Source organism: Mytilus californianus, unplaced genomic scaffold (genome assembly GCF_021869535.1).
Source record: "Mytilus californianus isolate M0D057914Y unplaced genomic scaffold, xbMytCali1.0.p SCAF_19, whole genome shotgun sequence".
Lineage (NCBI taxonomy): Eukaryota > Metazoa > Mollusca > Bivalvia > Mytilida > Mytilidae > Mytilus > Mytilus californianus.
Genome location: NW_026262667.1, coordinates 11303847 through 11330797, shown reverse-complemented (window position 1 = coordinate 11330797; position 26951 = coordinate 11303847). Strand labels below are relative to the sequence as shown.

Here is a 26951-nt window from a genome sequence, read left to right as displayed (position 1 = left end):
AATCTATAGCCATTTTTTAAGTAAACCTTTGGCAGTTAGATGAGAGCCATGATCAGAACATCTTGTGTTATCTTAATAAATTTACACTACATTACCTGAGAGAAGGTAACATGTGTTTTGTACTAGATTAGAACTGGGGCTTTCCACTTAATCCTTGAACATATTTTCTCAATGAAATTACAGCAATATTGATTTCAGAATCAATTGACTGTAAAAATCAAGCCCCAAGTGAGTTTTACATACAGTATTTACCATGTCAGAATGTTCTGTTCCCGTTTTATTATTTTCTGATGATTTTTATAAGGCCATAAGCTGTCTAAAAAAAATTAATAAACTAAAATAAGGTTTTTCTTTCAAGAGTCATTCTATAAAAAAGATTCCTCCTTCTTAATCCATTTTCAATTACTATAACTTGAGAATCCTACAATAGAATAATTTATGAAAAAGGAAACAGATGTTAATGGCGGAACAGAGGAGGAAGGAAAATTAACATTGTAACTAGATGTTGCAGCAATAATAAAACTATGAACAATCAAGAAATTAAAATTCTGTGGTCTGTAAAAGCGTAATATTTTATTTTCTTATTTGGGTACTGACTTGATGTTTTTTGGGTTTTTGTTTTTTTTTGGGGGGGGGGGGGGGGGGGGGGGGGGGTTTATGAAAAAAAAAACTTATTTTATTGTAGAGGAACAGTGTTTTATTTTGCTTTTTCAATATTTGTCAGACAGACTAGTATTATCAATGCTGTTTTACCCATGTTTCTGAATAACTGTACATTACATTTTTTTGTAATTTAAGAAAAAGCCAGAATTTGCATGACTTATGCATCATGTCTGTAAACCTGATTATATGCACAAGTCATACACCAGTTGTCCTGTGTCAGAGAATGTATGATATTACTAAGCCTAATTAACACCAACAATTCATTTTAAATTAAAATAATGTGCTTTTTCATTGGAATTTCTGGATTACAAAGCAAGAAAACTATAAATTTGACTTTTCTGTACTTAAAGCTTAATAAACCACTCAGTTGTGGTATATTTAACTTATTGTTATAAAAAAGAAACTGACAAACAACTTTGAAAGACTTGATTTGAGTTTTTACATTGCTGTTCTGTGCCAATAGATAAAGTATCTATGATTAGTATAGAGGATATGATTAAGTATTGAGAGGAGGATGATGATAGACACAAGTATATAGAAATAAATGATGGTTTGATGAGGGAAAAGATCACTAAATAAATAAATATTATATATTTCATCTGCACCAAGATTTTTCACATCTGATTACATATTGTAATGATTATTACACTCACTTGATAAATATATCTTCTAACAAAACGTGAATATGCGTAGTCCCCCTTCCCTCTGCTCTCAAACACATATACATTTACCGTTATTGTGAACAGAAATAAAATAGACTGGACTTATTACTCCTCATAGCTTTACCTTAAAATTCAGATTTGTGTATGCCCTTGAATTGCCACTTATTGCCCAATAAGACATACAGTTTCACCCATATCACTTCTCCAGATATTTTTCATCAGATATTGTATGTAGTTGTATATAATGACCAAGCCATGTGTACCAGGTTGATCTTCTTTTGATTGAATTACCATCTGAAACATTTGGTTCAGTATTACCTGCATCACATGCTTGATAGATTTTGGTTAACCAAAGTAAATGCTAAGGTTCATTTGTCAGCTTTGTGTTTTATGTTATCCATACACATTTGTCAGCCTTGTGTTTTATGTTATCCATACACATTTGTCAGCTTTGTGTTTTATGTTATCATACACATTTGTCAGCCTTGTGTTTTATGTTATCCATACACATTTGTCAGCTTTGTGTTTTATTTTATCATACACATTTGTCAGCTTTGTGTTTTATGTTATCATACACATTATGTCAGCTTTGTGTTTTATTTTATCATACACATTTGTCAGCCTTGTGTTTTATGTTATCCATACACATTTGTCAGCTTTATGTTTTATGTTATCATACACATTTGTCAGCTTTGTGTTTTATGTTATCATTCACATTTTGTCAGCTTTGTGTCTTATGTTATCATACACATTTGTCAGCTTTGTGTTTTATGTTATCATACACATTTGTCAGCTTTGTGTTTTATGTTATCATACACATTTTGTCAGCTTTGTGTTTTATGTTATCATACACATTTCTCAGCTTTGTGTTTTATGTTATCATACACATTTGTCAGCTTTGTGTTTTATGTTATCATACACATTTTGTCAGCTTTGTGTTTTATGTTATCATACACATCTGTCAGCTTTGTGTTTTATGTTATCATACACATTTGTCAGCTTTGTGTTTTATGTTATCATACACATTTGTCAGCTTTGTGTTTTATGTTATCCATACACATTTGTCAGCTTTGTGTTTTATGTTATCCATACACATTTTTCAGCTTTGTGTTTTATGTTATCCATACACATTTGTCAGCTTTGTGTTTTATGTTATCCATACACATTTGTCAGCTTTGTGTTTTATGTTATCCATACACATTTGTCAGCTATGTGTTTTATGTTATCCATACCCATACAGTAGTTATTCTATTTTTTATGAAACTTTTCTAAGTTTTAGCAATTATTGGGCAGAGTGATGTCAAGAATAGTATTAAAACATTCTTATTTCATTCAGATAAAACCAAATAGATAAGGCTGCTAAAGGCAGTTCTTCATTTTAATTGGTCAATTTTCAATTTTAGTTTTTTTTCCAGTTTATTATTAAATTTTTGGTAATAATGATCATAGATTCCTCATTTCATTTTGATCCGTAGACATACATGCATGTGGTAATGTTCCTGTTAAACTCTTAATGTAAATCAAATGTCCATATGCCTGAAGATATAATGTGTAGTTGTATAATGTTTCCAATAGTTTTTTTTTCAAGGACACATTTTTTATTTAATTATTTGCACTTATCAAAGGGTTGAATACCCAGCTGAGGATGGTCTATGAAGAATGAGTGGTAACATATGTACTGATAATGTAGTATTTTCAGAAGTTGATTGAAGATATTTGAAATCATATTCTATGTATAATATGTATATACCATTCAGCAATGTTTATAAATATGATATGTACAGCTGGGGAAATACCTATACTAATGGTTAACAACTTGGTAGGTTTCTACACACTGTTCTTTCAAGGTAAATGGATTTGCCCTCAGACAGATGGAAAACATGTAGATACATTGTCTACCGATTGCTCAATCAGATGAGGAAATAAACAGGGAAGAAACAAGCAGGAACAACAGCTGACAGCAAGATATATATCTTCTTCAAAGGGATGGAAACCTGTTACTCACAGAAAGAGGTCCATTTCAGTTATTGCTTGTAATAGACCTTATAATTACAGTGAGAAAATTGTCTAAAAATTGATGATAGATTCGATCTCCAGAAACGAGTACCAGGTTTTCTCATTGGCTAATTTTAGCCTTACATCACGCACATCTTTCAAAACTTCTTGTGTTGATACATCAACATTGCAAGCAAATATTTTTCAAATCAAAATATCTACTTCAGGTAAAAAATATTCAGTCAAACTTTCTTATTAGTAGAAGCTGCTGATTTTATTTCCTCCTTACTAAGAAAATGGAAATCAATAAATAAAGAACAATTTTGTATTAAAGAGGTTTGATCACATTTTTTTTGATTACTTTTTAGTCATGGTTACTATTAGCAGATTTTTAGAATGAAGCAAAAAATGTTTTAGCTTGAAACAGCTTTTTATTTCACAACCAAATCATAATATTAAAAATGCTTGTAAGTCATGAACATTTGGATACAACAATTTTTGTTTGCCTGTATAATAAAAAGTATAATGCTACACTGTCTTTGATATGTTACGGAAATGTGTTGGAGGGCAGTGTAATAATCTGTAGGCTATCAAGAGATATTCATTGACCATTACTTAGTCTGTATTGATGCTTGTGTCATTGAAAATTATTTTTCTAGTTCGTTTTATGTCTGTTTTATGTAATATAGATATAAATGTATGATGAAGAGACAATTCATTAAAACAACCATCAGAGAGCCTAATGAGTGTTTTTCTTCCTCAGTTTATGACTATGGTAGGGAGATGACACTTGTGATATTGATTTGTCTTTGAGATTTTGAGATTGGAATAAATGTGTGCTTGTATATATGTTTTTTTTTTTCCATTTGAACTGTTGAACATTTTGTCATTTCTGATTTTTATACATGTACTGTAGCTCACAACACATTATGTGTTGTTGTTGACAGCTGTATGGAACCCTTTGGTTGCTAACATCCACATAATGTGGACTCTGGTGGATAGTTGTCCCATTGGCACAATCCTACCCCATCTCCTATTTTTGTATATATACATTTGTACATGTATATATTGGGAAATTGGAAAAACTACATTAAATTATGATAACTTATAATAATTAAAGAGTACTGACTGTCTATGAAATTTCGATTCTATGAAAGCTTCATTGTTTAACAGACTTGATTTGTACTTAAAAGGGCCAAATAAGCCCCAAAATGTACCTTGTCCTTTAGAAGGTCTTGACAGACATTGACTCCAAGCATTCTGAAATTGAATTTAGCATTGATAAAAGCTCAATAATGCATGGTTGACTGTGTAAATGATGCAACTTAACTGGTCCTGTGTTTAGTAATAGTTACAAAAAACTAACAGAATAACAATGGCAAAAGTTAGATAAAAGTGGTCTTCAATTCTCCTTAACTTTGAGTAAATGCCACTGTAAACATTTAGGCAGAATTTAGAATTACATGAGCAAAACTTTATAAAAGTTAAGTCCATGAATATATGCTTCCTATCTTGTACTTAACTTTTAAAGAAATCAAATATCTGCCAATGCCTAATGGGAAGGGATTTAATTTCTGATATTAAAGCAATCATAAAGATTTGCCAAATCACCTATTAGATAAACAAAATTGTTTCAAATTTGATTATTTCTCCATCAGAAAAGTTTCTATTACTGTAGTAAGTTTTATGTGCCACAACTGTTTGCAATTGTTTATTTTCTCTGCCGTCAAGATTCTACAAACAAATGTGTTGAGATTATAAATTAAAAGATTTGTTGCTTATTTTTAGTTATGACCTTTTCATAAGTGGTTATATTGATGCTTTATAAGATGGAGATATTTAATGAGTATACTGACAACATCAGTGCCAATGCTTGCATTCTTTACATCAGAGCATCCTTTTTCTCTTTTAATGTTATGGTGTGACAGGTCTGATGCTGTGTAAATATAGTATTTTGTCACAACATCAGTGCCAATGCTTGCATTCTTTACATCAGAGCATCCTTTTTCTCTTTTAATGTTATGGTGTGACAGGTCTGATGCTGTGTAAATATAGTATTTTGTCACAACATCAGTGCCAATGCTTGCATTCTTTACATCAGAGCATCCTTTTTCTCTTTTAATGTTATGGTGTGACAGGTCTGATGCTGTGTAAATATAGTATTTTGTCACAACATCAGTGCCAATGCTTGCATTCTTTACATCAGAGCATCCTTTTTCTCTTTTAATGTTATGGTGTGACAGGTCTGATGCTGTGTAAATATAGTATTTTGTCACAACATCAGTGCCAATGCTTGCATTCTTTACATCAGAGCATCTTTTTTCTCTTTTAATGTTATGATGTGACAGGTCTGATGCTCTGTGTAGTATTTTGTCACAGAGCAAACAGATTTAAGAAGCAGTTTATGTTCATTTGCACCCTTAGTTTCATAATGATTTAATCTTTTTCTGTTTATTATTTGGAAAGTAATGCTAAATAAATTGAAACACATATATTACCAAAAAACTTGTATGTGTATTAAGTTCCTTCAAGGTATCTTAAGATCAAAATAGTGGTCAAATTTGATTTGGAAAAAGTCAATTATACCATTATTAATTATTAAGACATGTGTTATATTCCAAAGTTGGAAAACTTTTAGAAATCAGTTCAGATTCTCGACGGAAAAGAGGAGTGTGATAAGAACCAATATTTAATCCTTTAAAAGTAAATGTCCTCAATCCAAAAAAATTGGTAGTTGCAAGTGGATAGTGGGGGCTGGCTTTAGTCAGGCTGCTCATAAGTGAACTTTGACTGGGTATTTGTCTTATTTTATTACTATACAATGTATATTATATAAATTGTATATTTAAGTAGACAAATATTTGACACTCTAATAAAAAAAATCATTATTATTTGTGATTGTTGTGCTTTTCAGTTTTGGTAAAATGTCATCAATACTTATTTAAAAATTTCTATGAATACAAGTATTAATTGCATAGATAAGATGTAGAGGCACTGACAAGCAGGTGTGATAAAATAATTGTCTGTCAAAAATGGATTTTTGGTCATTTGAAGTAAACAATGATAAAAATAAATAATAATAATTTAAACCACATATTGTCATATAAGTTTTTTCAGGTACTAATGTGATTGACATTTTAGTTAATGTAACTGGAAATACAATTTTATTTCGCAAGTACATTTTGGGCAATGTAGAAAGACAAAAAATTTAACATTACCTGTAGCTATTCAGTTTTTTTAATGCAGTTTTAATAATCACTCTATTTGTTACCAATAGCTATGCATTTTTATTGACTGCTTCCAATTATTCATGGTAATGTTAACCCCCCCTCTTTTATGATGCTGAATATTTCAGGAATGATTTTAACAAGAATTGAAAATGGCAGAGTTGTGAAAATATTCATCATTGAACAAAAGAATACTTTACTGGACTTTTGTAAATGTGTATGCTTTCTAATATTCTTTGGATATATTTGGAAAGAGAAACCATGATCATATCAATTTTTACTAAATTATTAATGTCCAACAATCTTATGAAAATTTGACTGCCTCCTGAATTATGCATGGTACCATTACCCATCCCTTTTTCAATCCCTTTTCTGTCAATTTTTTACCTGTTTACTTCAACTTATTGATAATAAAAAAAACTCTTCAACTCTTTTCAAATTGCACTTCATTTAGATTGATTTTTGGTTGCTTAACCTCCAGTGGTAAATATTTCATGCATGTTCAGACAAGGCACTTCCTTAAGTCTATTTGTAGATGAGAGAAGACAATTGGCATTGTATGTGCTTCCTCACAAAGCCAAAAAGTGTAGACATTTGAACTTGTATGTGCTTCCTGACAAGGTCCCAGAGTAAAGACATTTGAACTTGTATGTGCTTCCTGACAAGGTCCCAGAGCAAAGACATTTGAACTTGTTTGTGCTACCTTACAAGGTCCCAGAGTGAAGACATTTGAACTTGTATGTGTTTCCTGACATAAGCAACACGACGGGTGCCACATGTGGAGCAGGATCTGCTTACCCTTCCGGGGCACCTGAGATCACCCCCATTTTTTGGTGGGGTTCGTGTTGCTTAGTCTTTAGTTTTCTATGTTGTGTCATCTGTACTATTATTTGTCTTTTTATTTTTGGCCATGGCGTTGTCAGTTTGTTTTCGATCTATGAGTTTGACTGTCCCTCTGGTATCTTTCGTCCCTCTTTTTGAACTTGTATGTGCTTCCTGACAAGGTCCCAGAGTAAAGACTTTGAACTTGTATGTGCTTCCTTACAAGGTCCCAGAGTAAAGACATTTGAACTTGTATGTGTTTCCTGACAAAGCCCCTGAGTGAAGACATTTGAACTTGTATGTGCTTCCTGACAAAGTCTCAGAATGAAGACATTTGAACTTATATGTGCTTCCTGACAAGGCCCCAGAGTGATTACATTTAAACTTGTATGTGCGCTTCCTGACAAGGCCCCAGAGTGATTATATTTGAACTTATATGTGCTTCCTGACAAGGCCCCAGAGTGAAGACATTTGAACTTGTATGTGTTTCCTGACAAAGCCCCTGAGTGAAGACATTTGAACTTGTATGTATTTCCTGACAAAGTCTCAGAGTAAAGACATTTGAACTTGTATGTGTTTCCTGACAAAGTCTCAGAGTGAAGACATTTGAACTTGTATGTATTTCCTGACAAAGTCTCAGAGTAAAGACATTTGAACTTGTATGTGTTTCCTGACAAAGTCTCAGAGTGAAAACATTTGAACTGTATGTGTTTCCTGACAAGGCCCCAGAGTGATTACATTTGAACTTGTATGTATTTACTGACAAAGCTCCAGAGTGAAGACATTTGAACTTGTATGTGCTTCTTCAGAAAGCCCCAGAGTGAAGACATTTGAACATGTGCTTCCTGACAAAGCCCCAGAGTATACAACAGACAGTTTCAAAGGATGAATTTACAATAATTAAAGATGACAATATTATTCATAATCTTGGCAAGTTTATAGCTATTTTTCTCATTAATTAATATGATAACAGCCAATATGAATTCCTGCCTTGAATTTTATTGCTGTTGTACACTGTATATTCCTCTGAAAATTATGCAAATCTTATGTATTTAACATAAACAATATATATTTTATCAGATGAAATCTATTTATCATTTTATGCATTTTTTATACAGCTTTTTCTGTGTATGAACCCATTAATTGATGATATGGTAACCCATAGGGGGCTTTTGAAGCATCAGTTGATGTTTGGATGGCTCTCAATGGGAATATATGTCTTTTGAGTGTTAAAAACCTTCTTTTTTGGCACCAGGATATACAAAGCTATTGATTTAGGAAGGAGACTGTGAAAGCACTTATAAGATCATAAATTTTAGATGAAAAAGAAGGTTAAATGGGAAATAGGTTTCATGGAATAATGTTTAATTGAGCTTATAAATCAGACTGAAATAAAATAAGAAAGTGACATATTTCCCAGAATATATTTCACACCACTAACACTGGCTGAGGCCGTTTTCTGTTTCCTGAAATATTCAGCAACACAGTTTAATGTGTATTCTTGCTAGTTCTAACACAATTGGGAAGTGTTTTTTTGACATTACCTAACTATGAATGCTTAAAGTTGCCACAGAACTATTATTTCATTAGATCTCGGCAAAATTTAATAATTATCCTATAAAATACTTGTGGAAAAATAGCATTTTTAACATTTATTCTGGAATATTGAACAATATATGAAAACTTAACTTGTTTAAAGTTAAACTTACTAAAATAGCAAAGGAAAAGTTAAAACAACCTACTGTGCAGAAGAAGATATAAATTATTATCTAAATATTCTTCTGATTGGATACTTTGATATTCATTGTGAAGTTTGATGTATACCTGTTGGTGATATGTAAAACTTTACCCAGGGTGATTATCTCATACAAATAAATCATACACAAAAACCAAATGATATCAAATTATTATAAAATGCTATGGCAACAAAATTCATGAAATCTTTAAGAATATTTTTGTTGATTCTCCTTAGTCATTGTGTATGTGTTCCTTTCATCTTAACTAAACATCATCTGGTGCCAGATTGATTTTGTAAGACTTGAAAATTGCTCAACTTGGTCTGATAAGACTTGAAATGGTACATGTGTATGTAGATAGGTAAGAAGAAGACTTGTTATTAGAGAATATGTTTTCAAGCTTGATAAAATAGATGCAGTTTTTTTTTCTTTACAAATGTTAATTGTTAATAGGCAGTATTAAAGAAAAGGAATTGGGGTTCTCTGTATTTTACTGAATGCTTTACTATGTATATTGAGATTATTAGACATAATTGATAATGTTTAGGTATTTACTAGTTAATTGATGATTGATTTTGATTTTTGGTGTTTTAATGCCACTTTTAAGCACCGCTTTTGGGCTCTTTCGTGGCGGCCAGTTTTTATTGGCGGAGGAAGCCGGAGTGCCTGGAGAAAACCACCGACCTTCAATAGGAAAACTGACAATCCCAGTCAATTAAGATTGAAGTCGAGTGCACCCGCACGAGCAGGGTTCGAACTCACAACCTCAGTGTTGACTGGCTAGTGATTACAGTAGTAACTACTTAGACCACTCGGCCACAGAGGCCCCTGTTAATTGATGAAGGTATCAATTGTGGATTTCTAGGTGACTTATAATGATGAAATATAACTGTCTTATAGTCCGGCCTTTATCTTTTTGTGTATAAATATACCCCCTGCCAGAGTGATGACTTATGTATACATATCCTATCACTCTCACAACATTTTACTTGCCAATTCCAAAGGCAAATATTGTATGTTTAATTATGCAGATTAAAATTTTCACTAAGGCAAATCTACAAAAAATATAAATTGAACAGAATTTCATATGCATCTAGTTATGTCTCCATTCTTATAGGTAGTCATTATATCAACTTAAACTACCCTCACATTGCACAAGATTACTGACTGAATCTGTCCAAGTGATCAAAATTTTTAATTATGCAAACCAATCATGCTCAAAAGCTAAAGAGAAATTTGAAGAAATTGTTGGCCTAAACTTTGCATTGACTGTTTTTTTTTTTTTTTTTTCTTAACTAAAGAATACAGATTTTAAGTTGCAGAGGTAAGAACCAAACTTTATCAGGTTTGGATCATTATTCCCTTCACTCAAAGTGCCAAGTGAGCTATTGCCATTACTTGGCTTCTATTATCCATCAGTAAATTTTTTTTTGCGATTCAATTCCTTTAAAATCACCCATACTTGGAGCCATACTTGGCTTCATCAACTTAAGTATGTAATTTTGTACACTGGTGTGTCCACAACTCAATAAGCATTGATAGTTATTACTATAAATAGATCATATAGATATGATAATAAAAAACCTATTTAAATATCATGAAATAGACTGTAAAAGTGCCAATTGCTACCAAACTTTGGAAAATGATACAGTTAAAATCCCCTTGATAAATTGTGGTTCATCAGATGACGTCAACTGCCATGAAACATGGCCTCCATTATCACAAAGGTTTGATTACTATCCCTGTAAAGATTTATCTGCGTCTAGTTGTATAATAAGTAGTTACAGATAACGTAATAGTTTTCATTTCTGCTGACCATCCATTTACAACCCTTGGAAAAATTCATTCTAAGGACAGTTTTCTGCACCATTGTAAATTCTCATTAAAGATACACAGCTGATGATTGGTCACATGTTACACTGAATAAATTTCATGATAATTGGTTTAAGGGGTCAAACTGTGAGTTTATTTTGTGTTCCCTATTCTTATCTTCCTTTAAAATCAAATTTACACAAGGGAATATTTTTTGGCGATTTTTCTCTTAATCGCAAATTTATCAAAAAAAATAAACCTCTTGCGAAAATTGTCTACCCTACAGTAGTATCAGAAAACAGTTATTTCCTTATGTTATTTTGATCTCAGTTCAGCCATGAATGTGAAAAGAGGAATAGGGGCCTTTAAGAGACCTGATCTTGGCCTGTAAAAACAAAAACCTTAAACAAAGCAAAGTCTGTGTTAGTGCATTTAATCTATACTATAGTGTATATAAATTACTGATTTGTGATTTGTTTAATTTTGCTTGCATTCAGAAAACATCTTTTTCACATCCTACAAGTTGTCTAATCACCTAACTTTACGAAACATGATGTCTTATGGGTTTTTTGTGTGGTTGGGTTGCTTTTTCATTAATGATACCCATATTTTGTCTATTCAAGTTTCTCTATCAAAAGTAGGTATTAATATAGAGCAAAATCTCTTAAAAATTTGAACATAGGTTAATTTATGTATGGAATCTTGACAATGTCATATATATGATCATTGTAATTATTTTTTTCTGTACAATTAGTATTATTTTTATTAAACATATACAACCATGCGGAGTTCCTCATCCAGTTTTTTTCTAGACCAAATAAGACTAAAACAACAACCTGCATATCTTTTTATTAAAATGGGAAATAATTTGTTTTGTTTTTCATCCTGGTGATATTATGCATTTTATTTTGCAATGGTCTGATATAGATCAGATTAGGGTCTTTGGATTGATTTTTTTTGTGAATTTATAACCCCCTAGTGGATATTGAGCTGAGTTTGATATATTAATATATAATAAGGATTTCCATATCCTATATGAGTTTCTTTATCTCTGTAGGCATGTTTAGCTTATTTACCATTTTAACCAATACCTTTTTCAAGAAAAAAAATTTGAAACTGTTACTCCTCTTCAACATGCATGTATGTACATGTATTGTTAGGTATACTCTCGGTAACTAATTATTATTGAAATCGAAGACATGAGTAGTTGTTATGTAAGGATGATATTGATTACATATTCAAATTTGAAAAAGTTTGAAAAACAAACATTTGTTAATCAATAATAATAAAGTCAAGAAGATAAGGGAACAAATTTTTATTTTTTCCAATATTTTTAGGGTTAGCAATTTTTTCAAAATAAATTCCTGCAAAGTTTATATGTTAAAAGGAAAGTGTCAACAATATTTGTAATGTGCAGAATGGTAGAAAACTTTATGCCATGGTCCACAAATCTGCCTTTTGATGAACATTTTCATTTGCATATGCTGTAGATATTTTTTTATTTGAATATTTAACCAATATAAAATGTCATTACAAAGGATAAAAAGATACTAGATTTGATAGAGATATTGTTAAACTTAGGGGGTAGGCATGTTTACAAGTAAGGAAAATCCCTTTTGTTAAAATAGCATTATCTTGACCTTGAATTTACTTGGGGGAAAAAACAATGACTTACTATACGTACCTTACATAACTATAACAAGTCCAAACTAATTTATTGTAAACTTCCTCTCCAATTCATCTCTCTCTTATTTTGTGTTAAAACTGAGACAAACTGCTAATCACAAACAGAATAATCACCTTGGAAAATACAAGAATTTAAATCCAAATTTCATAACAGTTTTCAAATAAATATATTGTTAATATTCCTTTCTCAAAAAATTGATTAATTCCCTAGTGATAGTTGAACAAAACACACAAACTGCACTCTCTCTCCAAAAGTAATGTTCATAGATTAAGTAGTATAAAAATAGTTCCTGCTTAATGATAAGTTATTTTTTTTTCACAATAGAAATTTTTCGTTCAGTCTGTACAGCTGCTACAACCTAATGTAAATATGTGAAGAAAGCTGTATTGACACTGTTATTTACAAAGGGAATATGCATAACGGTCTGAGTTGTGTGTAACAGTTAGAGTGATTGGTACAGTTAAGTTATCTGATTATTGGGAGAAGTTTGATTAATTTTTTTTTCCAAGGTAGGTACTATCCATAGTATTGCATTCAATGATCCCGTCTCTATTATTAATTTATAATATTTTAAACGCCAAGTTTCATATTGTGAAATTGATTATTTAAATACCTATGTTCAAAAATCATTACATCCTTGTGTGTACATGAATATTTTATAAGTTTAGACATGTAATTGTGACTTGTCCTCAGCATTAATTCTAGGATAAGTCCTTGCATTCCATTTCACTGTTATAACTAATGAATGAAATTTTCATTCAATTAAAGTGCAAATAGTACTCATCTATATGTTTTAAATGAGGCCACATGCTGAATATACTTTCATAGTTGTAGGTCTGCTATCCTTTATAGTTTTCATAACTTATTAAATTTCCCAGTAAAGTTAAATTTCCCACTTTATATTATTGAAAGACCACTTTATCTATGCTATATACATGTATACTGGTTACAAGAGACTGGTTTTCTTCTATAACTACGACATTAATTAAGGCGATGAGACAATTATTTTTACCCTGTATATACTTCTTGACTTTGATTTTGGAATCAATTCTTTTTCTATTTCTCATATTTTTGGGGCAAATTGTAGCATCTAGATCCTGTAATTGACTTTTGAGATGAAAAACTGCAATAAAAGCACTGTTCCTTTGCTTTTTGTGTTTTTATACTGTACATGTAATGAGTGTGTGTCATGGATGGATATTCTTTCTTTTCTATCACACAGGTAGAAATAAAACTGTTAAGATATGACTTAAGAACAAAAGAAAAGCTCCAAATAACAAATCTTTTGTATGCCAACTTATGTAATTGAAGTAAGACTAGTCCAACAAAAAGTCCCAAACAACAATTCACAAAAAGATATCTAAAAAACAATTAAGATTGGTCAAAAACACAATGGCCAAATAAAAGACTGACAAAAAACACACAACACCATGGCCAAATAAAAGACTGACAAAAACATACAACACCATGGCCAAATAAAAGACTGACAAAACATACAACACCATGGCCAAATAAAAGACTGATAAAAATATACAACACCATGGCCAAATAAAAAACTGATAAAAACACACAACACTATGGCCAAATAAAAGACTGATAAAAACATACAACACCATGGCCAAATAAAAGACTGATAAAAACACACAACACCATGGCCAAATAAAAGACTGATAAAAACATACAACACCATGGCCAAATAAAAGACTGACAAAACATACAGCACCATGGCCAAATAAAAGACTGACAAAACATACAACACCATGGCCAAATAAAATACTGACAAAAAGATACAACTCCATGGCCAAATGAAGGACTGACAAAAACATACAACACCATGGCCAAATAAAACGACTGACAAAAAAATACAACTCCATGGCCAAATGAAAGACTGATAAAAACATACAACATTGTTTAACATTTCATACCGATATAACATGTTACTTTTATTATTCTTCCCTTAGTTTATTTATTTTGTATTTACATTGTATCATAGGTCAAATTTATTTGTTCAGTGTATGTTCACTGGTGTTAATATATTGTTTGATTGAGTTAAGCTATTTCAGTTGATATTTTATAGTGTGTCTTTCTATGTTGTGATGTTACACTATTGTTTCAGAAAAAGGGTGAAGGTTTGGTACCATTAAAACGTTTAAACCCGCTGCATTTGTTTGCACCTGTCCTAAGTCAGGAATCTGATGTTCAGTAGTTGTCGTTTATTGATGTGGTTCATAAGTGTTTCTCGTTTCTCGTTTTTTATATAGATTAGACCGTTGGTTCTCCCATTTGAATGGTTTTACACTAGTAATTTTTGGGGCCCTTTATAGCTTACTGTTCGGTGTGAGCCAAGGCTCCGTGTTGAAGACCGTACTTTGACCTATAATGGTTTACTTTTATAAATTTTGACTTGGATGGAGGGTTGTCTCATTGGCACTCATACCACATCTTCTTATATCTAAACACCATGGCCAAATAAAAGACTGATAAAAACATACAACACCATGGCCAAATAAAAGACTGATAAAAACGTACAACACCATGGATAAATAATTTTATAGTCTCAACGTTATTTATCTGGCTGCTCACTGTTATACTAAAAGGTCCCATATGAAGTGAAAGTTATAAATAAGCTAGGAATGGAGACAAACAAAACAATAATTATCTATCAAACATAAAAATCTCTATTAGAATGATTCATTCTATAAATTAAAAAAAAAGGACAGGGACAAATTAATATAATATTGCAATTAGATGAAATTCACACCAATGACTTCTCAAACTTGTAATAGAAATTATTTCATACTTGATAAAGAACAAAAAAGTATCTTTGTCTTAAAATTCTGAAAAGGAGGTAATTTCTCCTTATTAGTCCCTTACCGACGAAGTCGAAGGGGACTTTAGGTTTGCACTCCGTCTGTCTGTCTGTCTGTCTGTCTGTCTGTCTGTCCATCTGTATGTCTGTCTGTCCTTCTGTCAGTCCGGCAAATCAGCTTTCCACACTTTTTTTCTTCGTTCTTGAAGATATTGAATTGATATTTGGTATATAGTTTTATCATGACAAGTTATAGATCAAGTTCAAATTTTGTTCCGGTCTGATGATTTAATCCAGAGTTATGGACCATAACTCTGGACCATATCTAATGTTAGAGTACTATGTTAAACCATATTTCTGTACAAAGGGAGATAACTAATTTTTTAAAAGACATTCTTTGTTCAATTATTTGAAGAATTTTTTGGCAGGTTTGTTAGTTAGTTAGTATAAACTAATTTTCTGAATGCTATATATATAAACAAAAAATATGAAGAGAAATCCTTTAATTAGATAATAATCTATTTTTATTATGTATATATTTCAATACATTACATTGTGTAGATAAAAGTTGTTGACATTTTATAGATAAGTTACAAATCTATATTAGTTTGTGACAAATGAAAGAAAAAATATTTGGAACTATTAATTATATTTGATTATAATTTGAAAATAGATATACACTGTATTAAATCATATCTAATTTTAGAGAACTATTATTCATATCTAATGTTTTTTTCATCATGCTTATACGATATTGATTGATAATTGGTATATAGTTTTATAATGACAAGTTACAGATCAAGTTCAAATTTTTGTTTCGGTCTAATAATTTTGTGCAGAGTTATGGTCCTTGGACTTGAAAAATTCACTCATATAATCAGTTTTCCACACTGTTTTTAGTCATGCTTGAAGATATTGACATGATATTTACTTTTTGTTTACACCATGGCAAGTTATATAACAAGTTAGCATTTTGTTCCAGTATAATGAATTTTTACCTGGTAGGGGACTATGTATTGCCATGCAATACTCTCAGAATGCTTGTTTTGAATGCCTTATGAAGATTTTCAGTCATTTGGTGAAAATTCATTAACGTTTAAACTTGACCTGCAAGGATTGTTTGTAAGATGAAGAGGTAAACTTGAAAGGCAATAATTTCCCTTTCCTGTTATCTTGATTCATTAATTTCCCTTTCCTGTTATCTTGATTCAATAATTTCCCTTTCCTGTTATCTTGATTCAATAATTTCCCTTTCCTGTTATCTTGATTCAATAATTTCCCTTTCCTGTTATCGTAATTCAATAATTTCCCTTTCCTGTTATCTTGATTCATTAATTTCCTTTTCCTGTTATTGTTATTCAATAATTTCCGTTTCCTGTTATCTTGATTCAATAATTTCCCTTTCCTGTTATCGTAATTCAATAATTTCCCTTTCCTGTTATCTTGATTCAATAATTTCCCTTTCCTGTTATCTTGATTCAATAATTTCCCTTTCCTGTTATCGTGATTCAATAATTTCCCTTTCCTGTTGTTGTGATTCAATAATTTCCCTTTCCTGTTATCTTGATTCAATAATTTCCCTTTCCTGTTATCGTGATTCAATAATTCCTTTCTTGTTGTCTTGATTCAATAATTTCCCATTCCTGTTATTTTGATTCAATAATTTCCCTTTCCTGTTATCGTGATTCAATAATTTCCCTTTCCTGTTATCTTGATTCAATAATTTCCTTTTCCTGTTATCGTGATTCAATAATTTTCATTTCCTGTTATCGTGATTCAATAATTTCCCTTTCCTGTTATCGTGATTCAATAATTTCCCTTTCCTGTTATCTTGATTCAATAATTTGGTCTTAGCAGAAATTTGGATATAGAATACTGTAAACCAACTTATTTTCGTGGATATTTTTTTTCGCGTTTAGCCCTTTCTAGGCCACTTCGCAAAGATTTATTTTCGCGATTTTCAAATTTACTTGATATTTTAAAATGAGAGAAGATCCAAGTTTTGAATATTCACGATGATTAATATTCGAGTTATCTTTCTCCTTGCGAAAGTCGCGAAAATTAGTTGGTTTACAGTATATTTGTTACAGACTCTGACCTTTGACAGGAATACATGAATTCCAGTCTTGGTCAAATTTGATGGACTTTTTCTATACACGTACAACATGCAATGAATTGTTTTAATTGTAATGCAATTAAATAATGTGTGTTATATAATGTATGATTTAATTCATATTCTTGTTGAACATTGCTTGAAACTTTGGAATCTGTGATAAATAAAATGTTTATTATGCCTTTGATAATTAGACAGTTAATAAATGAGTCATTCCTAAAATGATCATCATCAACAGCATGAAAGCTCATTTAGATATTTGGTTTTTTGTGTAATTAAAATACTACATCTTAACGTTTCATATTCTGTTGAAAACCATTTTTGCGTTGTTGAGATCATTGCATCTGACTCTTTCTTACAACCTCTATGGTCAGTAATATCTTTCTTACAACCTCTATGGTCAGTAATATCTTTCTTACAACCTCTATGGTCAGTAATATCTTTCTTACAACCTCTATGGTCAGTAATATCTTGCAAGTTTATATTCTTTGGAATGTAATTATCAAATTAAAAAAAAAAAACTTTTTGTCTCGCCTTAATGGAGTTAAAAAGCAAGACATAGGTATACTGTTTACAGGGGAGGCGGCAGTGTTTACAATTTGTTAATGTTTGTGATTAGGTCAGTTAAAGAGGAACCACTTATGATAAGTTAATGATATTTTGTATGCAGTTTTTTCATAACTCATTGTCACATCTCATTCCATGGAGGTTATTTGGCCCTGCCCCTCAGTCATGGTCTATTGACTTTAAAATTTTTGCATAGTTTACATGTTATAAAGTTTGTGATTAGGTCAGTTTAAGGGGAACCACTCATGATAAGTCAATGATATTTGGTATGCAGTTGTATAAGCATTGGCACATCTCATTTCAGTGGACATTATTTGGCCCATCCCTTCTGTCATGGTCTATTGACTTTGAAATTTTTGCATAGTCTAAATGTTAAAAGTATTACTATTTTAATTTCAACATTTGCAGTTTAATATCAAATGATGTATAGGTGAGACATATCTCTGTGTCAACAGTTTATAAAAAGAAAGCTCCAATTTTTATACGACCGCAAAAATTTACGACCACAAAAAAATTACGACCGCAAAAAATTTTTGCGGTTGTATATTGGTATGGCGTTGGCGTAGTCGTCGTCCGAAGACACATTGGTTTTCGCACTCTAACTTTAGTTTAAGTGAATGGATCTCTATGAAATTTTACCATAAGGTTCAATACCACAAAAGGAAGGTAAGGATTGATTTTGGGGGTTATGGTAGCAACAGTTAAGGAATTAGGGGCCAAAAATAAGCATTTTTGTAACTTCCAGACATAACTTGTGTGTTAGTGTATGGATCTCTCTGACAATGTACCACAAGGTTCCATATCACAAAGGGAATGCTGGGATTGATTTTGGGGGTAATTGCCTCCAAATTTTAAGGAATAAGTGGCCAAAAAGGGGCCAAAAATAAGCATTTTTGTCGAGCCTTCGACTTTTGTCGAAAAAGCGAGACATAGCGATCCTACATTCCGTCGGCGTCGTCGTCGTCGGCGGCGTCCACAAATATTCACTCTGTGGTTAAAGTTTTTGAAATTTTAATTACTTTCTTAAACTATCCTGGATTTCTACCAAACTTGGACAGAAGCTTGTTTATGATCATAAGACAATATTCAAAAGTAAATTTTGTAAAAAAAAAATTCCATTTTTTCCGTATTTTACTTATAAATGGACTTAGTTTTTCTGCCAGGAAACATTACATTCACTCTGTGGTTAAAGTTTTTAAAATTTTAACAACTTTCTTAAACTATCCTGGATTTGTACCAAACTTGGACAGAAGCTTGTTTATGATTAAAAGCTAGTATCCAGAAGTAAATTTTGTAAAAAAAAAATTCCATTTTTTCCGTATTTTACTTATAAATGGACTTAGTTTTTCTGCCAGTTAACATTACATTCACTCTGTGGTTAAAGTTTTTAAAATTTTAACAACTTTCTTAAACTATCCTGGATTTGAACCAAACTTAGACAGAAGCTTGTTTATGATTAAAAGCTAGTATCTAGAAGGAAATTTTGTTCCATTTTTTCCGTATTTTACTTATAAATGGACTTAGTTTTTCTTCCAGTTAACATTACATACAGTCTGCAGTTTAAGTTTTTAAAACATTTATTAGATTCATAAACTATCCTGGATTTTTACCAAACTTGGACAGAAGCTACTTACAATCAAAAGATAGTATAGAGAGGAATATTTTTATTAATTTTTTTCCTCATTTTTGCTGAGCCTGTGATTAACAGCAAAAAGTAGGCGAGACACTGGGTTCCGCGGAACCCTTACGAATTTTTTTAGTTTCCAGACAATAACTTGTGTTCAAGTGTATGGATCTCTTTGGAATTGTACTGCAAGGTACCATACCACAAAGGGAAGGCTGGGATTGATTTTTGGGGTAATTGCCTCAAAATTTTAGGAATAAGGGTCCAAAAAGGGGCAAAAACAAGCATTTTTCTAGTTTCTTGACAATAACTTGTGTGTAAGTGTATGGATCTTTATGAAATTGTACTACAAGGTTCCATATCACAAAGGAAAAGCTGGGTTTGAGTTTGGGGGTAATTGCCCTTAATGTTTAGGAATTTGGGGCCAAAAAACAAGCATTTTTCTAGTTTCCAGACAATAACTTGTGTTCATGTGTATGGATCTCTCTGAAATTCCATTTTAAATTGGTTATTTCTGATTTATATATAAAAGCAAATAATAATGATATGGTTTGAATAGGTAAATTAAAAATTTTTAAGTTCTTAGACCACATTCATTCTGTGTCAGAAACCTATGCTGTGTCAAATATTTAATCACAATCCAAATTCAGTGCTGCATCAAGCTTGAATGTTGTGTCCATACTGTCCATACTTGCCCCAACTGTTCAGGGTTCGACCTCTGTGGTTGTATCAAGCTGCGCCCAGCAGAGCATTTTATTAACATATGAAACTACAAAAGTGGCTACAAGAGTTAAACCATTATAAATCATTTTATATATTTACACAATGAAAGCTACATGCAATTGAATGGCAAGCAGAAAATTAAATGTTATAGACTTGTGCATCTTGAAAACATGAAAAGCCAACAACAAAAATTTATGTTTTTATTAAAATTTTGCAAATTACTGCTTTTGATGATCTATATTTCAATTGTTAGGAGTAAAAAAAGGGGGGAGGGTGGGGGTTTGTGTGCAAAAATTTGTTCTTTTATTTCATTCTTGAATCATAAAAAGTAGAATTGTAATATGTTTCAGTTTAGCATTTTCAGGTTAAAAGAGAATATTTCCTGGCCTGTAGTGAGGTTAATTATAAGACAGAAGTTCCTTTAGTTTGTTTGTGCATGATTAACATTGATTGGTACACAGATGTTCAGCTTTTTATGTTTTAATGCAAAATTAGCGTTTTGTTTCAATACGAGGTAATTAATTACAAAAAAAATGCATAGGCAGACAAAAACTCTTTTTCTATTCGCTGAAAATGAAAATACAATGTACTAAAATTGTTATATTAGAAAATTTAGCTATTTGCTGAATTACTGCAGATTATTGATTTGGTTAAAAGTAATATAATTTAATTTTAAAGTTATGCCCCTTTTCTAAACGTTTCTGTTTCAAGAACAATACATAGCTAGGACTTTGTTTTAGTGTCATTCATTAAAAGCGTAGCAGATAATTTAAATGATTTGCATGTTACCTTAGGATATAATGTAACAGCTATAATTCATCAATGTACATTAGGCACAGCTTACAATCAAGTATAAATATTTTATAGTGCATTTACCATCAGGTTTTTGTTTGGCAGTGAATGATCACAATGATCGCCAAAGAATATGTTATTGAACCCCCAAAGGATGTTTATAAATTATGTAAACCTAATTTAATAACTACTTAGGACGGTAACTAGTTATATAACATGTGATAAAACATTTTGAAATAAGCCATATCTGAAGATCCACTATTGCTTTCCAGTCAGACAACATAATAACCTCTAATTCTTCTTCTCATATTGCTGTTTCAGTTTACAGAAATATGATGCATTCAGCAATATATTTTTCTAAGGGTATGATTCCCTTGAAATGGATTTTGGAGAGTTGGAAGAGACTTCGGAATCCCATGAAACCCCCTCTTTAAATAAATAAAGTAAAAGTATTGTTTCTTTCAGACTTCAAGAAATTTTGAAAAATTATGAAATTTAACCAAGAATACCCAATCCATGTCAAAAAAGGAAACTTCTGTTACCTATATATAAACTCTTCCACATTCCCTTTCATGGAATAGCCCTACAACCTTTATATGCATGTTTACTGCATTATATGTTAGTAAATATATAAAGAACAAGAGAGTCTTACAAAGTCTAAATATAGCATTTACATAGGCTTAACATGAAAATGTTCTGATGGTACATATTTTGAAAAGAATTTGAAATGACCAGATGGTTCAATTCTCTATATTAGTTTGCATACTTGCTAAAGGGTTAAGAAATGTGAAACTCTAGGTCATATGTAACTCTTTTCAAACTTAGTATAAACATGATTAACAGACTCAAGATCTAGGATTTTCAAACTTTGTAAAAACATGATTAACAGACACAAGGTCTAGGATTTTCAAACTTAATATCAACATGATTAACAGACTCAAGATCTAGGATTTTCAAACTTTGTATAAACATGATTAACAGACTCAAGATCTAGGATTTTCAAACTTTGTATAAACATGATTAACAGACTCCAGATCTAGGATTTTCAAACTTTGTAAAAACATGATTAACAGACACAAGGTCTAGGATTTTCAAACTTAATATCAACATGATTAACAGACTCAAGATCTAGGATTTTCAAACTTTGTATAAACATGATTAACAGACTCCAGATCTAGGATTTTCAAACTTTGTAAAAACATGATTAACAGACACAAGGTCTAGGATTTTCAAACTTTGTATAAACATGATTAACAGACTCAAGATCTAGGATTTTCAAACTTTGTATAAACATGATTAACAGACTCCAGATCTAGGATTTTCAAACTTTGTAAAAACATGATTAACAGACACAAGGTCTAGGATTTTCAAACTTAATATCAACATGATTAACAGACTCAAGATCTAGGATTTTCAAACTTTGTATAAACATGATTAACAGACTCCAGATCTAGGATTTTCGAACTTATTATCAATATGATTAACAGACTGTAGATCTAGGATTTTCAAAAACAAATATTGACACTGCCTGTTTATAACTGTAATGTTCACTGTCCACATTGGTAATATAATTAAAAGAAAAAGGGGAAGAAAATTATCAGTTCAATTTAAAGGAATTATATAGGAATGTTTTCTTCTTTTTTTGAGGGATTTGGTATTGACTTGATTTAAGGTATTTAATAATATTTATAGTGTTTTTCAAATCATAAATTTTTTCATTGATGTTACTCATTTTCATCGCTATAGAATAAAGTAATCTTCAATATATAAATCCAACAAGTTATGCCCCTTACCAAATTATATATTAACCAACAAATTATGCTCCACACATAATATGAACACAAGTCAAGCTATTGAAAAATTATTATTAGAAATTTGGACAGAAAATTTGTCATTTATAGACAATGCTAAGTGTTTATGAGAAATTACCAATCTTTAATTGCTTTTGAATTAAAATTTATATAAAAATTGTTCATGAGACAATTATCCTCTGAAAGAGAGATAAACAGAATTTTTATAAATGACATGGCTGCATTACATTGCAGTAGTTAGTATCACATTCAAACATTTCCTTTATTAAACTCAAACTAATAAACATGAAATTTAGTCACCTTGACCTTTGATTAAATGTTCTTTATATTGCTTGTTTTAAATTTCATGTTCAATAAGTATTAATTCAAGAAACAGGTGACCTTGGCCTACATCATTATCAGTAGTAAAAACAAAGTACACAGAAAAACAATTCTCCATTGATTGGATTTATGACATTGCTTTGTACCACCTACCATAGTGTTTTAGCCGCCAAGATCATTTAGGCTGCACTTTTGTAAATTAGCTGCTCTTAGTGACACAATCAACTCAAGAACCTTTTTTATCATTTCATGTTAATTAAAAAAAGTCTGAAATTGTTTTTTTCAGTGGATCAATGATAGATTTACGTGTTGTACTTTGCCTGACTGGTATATATGTGTGTACAGCTGCCTTATATATTACTGACTAATAGTAGATCTACACTGTAGTCTGGTTAACCAAACAAGTGAGAAAAAAAAACTTGAAGAAATCATACAAAAGAAAGTTGTTAATTGTCAACACTTTCCCCAATAGATACTTAATTGTTTATTGCTATAGAAGTTGATAAGATTTGTATGTACTTTAAGATGAAAATGTAAATAAGATTTCCTTCTTTCACATGTTGGTAAGTGCTTCCAGCTAGAAGGAATGTGCCAGGATTTTGTTTATATTGCACTTAATTTCAAACACTGCATTGGTACTATATCTGACTATAATCATCCTCCAAACATTATTACCTACAAACAGTCATCCTCCTGTTGTCTTAGACCTCATTTTCAAGGTTCAATGACCATTCAACAAAATGTAAAGGTTTTTGAATTCCATTTTTTTTCTCAATTATTTAAGTCTTAAGAAGGAATAGGACTGTTATAGTTCGTAACTAGGTCTTTTTCTACGATACTATAAGCAGAAGGTCAACTATATTTGTTGTAAATAATGATTGTAATGTGTAGATGTCTGTCTGGCAGGTTTAAATTGACTTTGACCTCATTTTCATTGTTCGATCATTAGTCAATGTTAAATTTCATGAGTATTTCCACTTCTCAGATATTATAAGCAGTAGGTTAACAATTTTTGGCGCATGCTAACAATTTACTAATTTGGGAATTATAGGTTTGATTTATATTTCAGGAAAATATTTTATTTTATCTTTTCAGGTCAGCTTCTCCAACTCATGGTTTCATGATCTTAAATAGATTAGGATTGACTAATCAGATAGAACCAATCACTAAAGACCTAGAGTTCCAACTTCAGGATCCATTTGTGTTATATAGAAATAGTAAAGGTATGTGATCTACAGCTGGGCCTGTTTGATGTTACCTACCCATGCCTTGTAAGGTTGGGTAGGTAGGTAGGGATTTTATTTATTTTTTTTGGCCAACAACATAAGTTACATGTTTCAGACAAGAAAAACACGTTAGAGCACAAAATTTTTTTTTTTTTTTTTTTAAATTTGAAACTATTTGTGAGAGCACATAAAATTTTTCAGGTAGGCTGCCTTTAAGTTAGGTAGGTAGGCAACATCAAACAATTTTGATTTTATTTTTGTCCTAGTACTTATCCACATCCACTTAAGGCAATATGTAGCTAACAGACCACAATTCTCCAAAACCCTAACATTATATACTGGACCTTTTCCTGTTATTGAGAGAGTGAAATTGACAATAATCTGAAACAAGACAAAGTTTATGAAAAACATTTTGTTGTATTTATGATTGACTAACCCAGAAATACTTGATTCATTGTTATACAGAAAAACAAAATGATCAGAGAAACTCTGAAGGGAAACAATCCTTTTAGATTAGGGTATGTAGTCACTAGTTCTACATGTAGCAGGACTCCATGAAAACACTTCCATGCTGGTGTATGGTCAATTTTCAGTCAATTTGGTTTTGAAAATCTCAGATTTAGGGGGCCAAGGGTGCCAGGCCTCTTCCTTATGGAGCTACATTTATGGTTAATGCAGACTTTTTACATGTTCCACTCCAAACGTTGCCTAGTTTGTGGGCCCTCTGGTCCCTTTTTAGCTCACCTGGCCCGAAGGGCCAAGTGAGCTTTTCTCATCACTTGGCGTCCGTCGTCGGCGTAAACTTTTTACATTTTGAACTTCTTCTAGAGAACCACTGAATGGAATGAAACCAAACATGGCATGAATGTTTCTTATGAGGTGCTGACCAAGTGTTGTTACTTTGTAGCCGATCCATTATCCAAGATGGCCGCCAGCGGGGAACTTAGTTTAACATAGGACCCTATGGGAAATGCATACAAATGACTTCTTTTAGAGAACCACTGAATGGAATGAAACCAAACATGGCATGAATGTTCCTTATGAGGTGCTGACCATGTGTTGTTACTTTGTAGCCGATCCATCATCCAAGATGGCCGCCAGCGGGGAACTTAGTTTAACATAGGACCCTATGGGAAATACATACAAATGTCTTCTTTTAGAGAACCACTGAATGGAATGAAAGCAAACATGGTATGAATGTTCCTTATGAGGTGCTGACCAAGTGTTGTTACTTTGTAGCCGATCCATCATCCAAGATGGCCGCTAGTGGGGGACTTAGTTTAACATAGGACCCTATGGGAAATACATAAAAAATGTCTTCTTTTAGAGAACCACTGAATGGAATGAAACCAAACATGGCATGAATGTTCCTTATGAGATGCTGACCAAGTGTTGTTACTTTGTAGCCGATCCATCATCCAAGATGGCCGCTAGTGGGGGACTTAGTTTAACATAGGACCCTATGGGAAATACATAAAAATGTCTTCTTTTAGAGAACCACTGAATGGAATGAAACCAAACATGGCATGAATGTTCCTTATGAGGTGCTGACCAAATGTTGTTACTTTGCAGTCGGTCCATCATCCAAGATGGCCGACAGCAGGGGACTTAGTTTAACATAGGACCCTATGGGAAATACATACAAATGTCTTCTTTAAGAGAACCACTGAATGGAATGAAACAAAACATGGCATGAATGTTCCTTATAAGGTACTGACCAAGTGTTGTTACTTTGCAGCTGATCCATCATCCAAGATGGCCGCCAGTGGGTGACTTAGTTTAACATAGGACCCTATGGGAAATACATAAAAATGTCTTCTTTTAGAGAACCACTGAATGGAATGGAACCAAACATGGCATGAATGTTCCTTATGAGGTGTTGACCAAGTGTTGTTTCTTTGTAGCCGATCCATCATCCAAGATGGCCGCCAGCGGGGGACTTAGTTTAACATAGGACCCTATGGGAAATACATACAAATGTCTTCTTTTAGAGAACCACTGAATGGAATGAAACTTAACATGGCATGAATGTTCCTTATGAGGTGCTGACCAAGTGTTGTTACTTTGCAGTATGTCCATCATCCAAGATGGCTGACAGCGGGGGACTTAGTTTAACCTAGGACCCTATGGGAAATACATACAAATGTCTTCTTTTAGAAAACCACTGAATGGAATGGAACCAAACATGGCATGAATGTTCCTTATGAGGTGCTGACCAAGTGTTGTTACTTTGCAGCTGATCCATCATCCAAGATGGCTGCTAGGGGGGGGGGGGGGGGCTTAGTTGAACATAGGACCCTATGGGAAATACATACAAATGTCTTCTTTTAGAGTACCACTGAATGGAATGAAACCAAACAT

At 31.9% G+C, this 26951-nt stretch overlaps 1 protein-coding gene and 1 long non-coding RNA gene across 2 annotated transcripts in view; one reads left to right on the top strand and one right to left on the bottom strand.

The window, feature by feature from the left end:
• The window catches only part of LOC127726930 (mRNA-decapping enzyme 1B-like), a 98148-nt gene that overhangs the window by 24881 nt on the left and 46316 nt on the right, over positions 1 to 26951 (top strand). The window contains exon 3 of the mRNA XM_052234318.1: positions 24460 to 24587. Within this exon, the coding sequence (XP_052090278.1) occupies positions 24460 to 24587 (128 nt within the window). The remainder of the gene's footprint in view (positions 1 to 24459; positions 24588 to 26951) is intronic.
• LOC127726945 (uncharacterized) overlaps positions 1 to 26951 on the bottom strand; it is a 60861-nt gene that overhangs the window by 18019 nt on the left and 15891 nt on the right. The gene's annotated exons all lie outside the window — the stretch shown is intronic.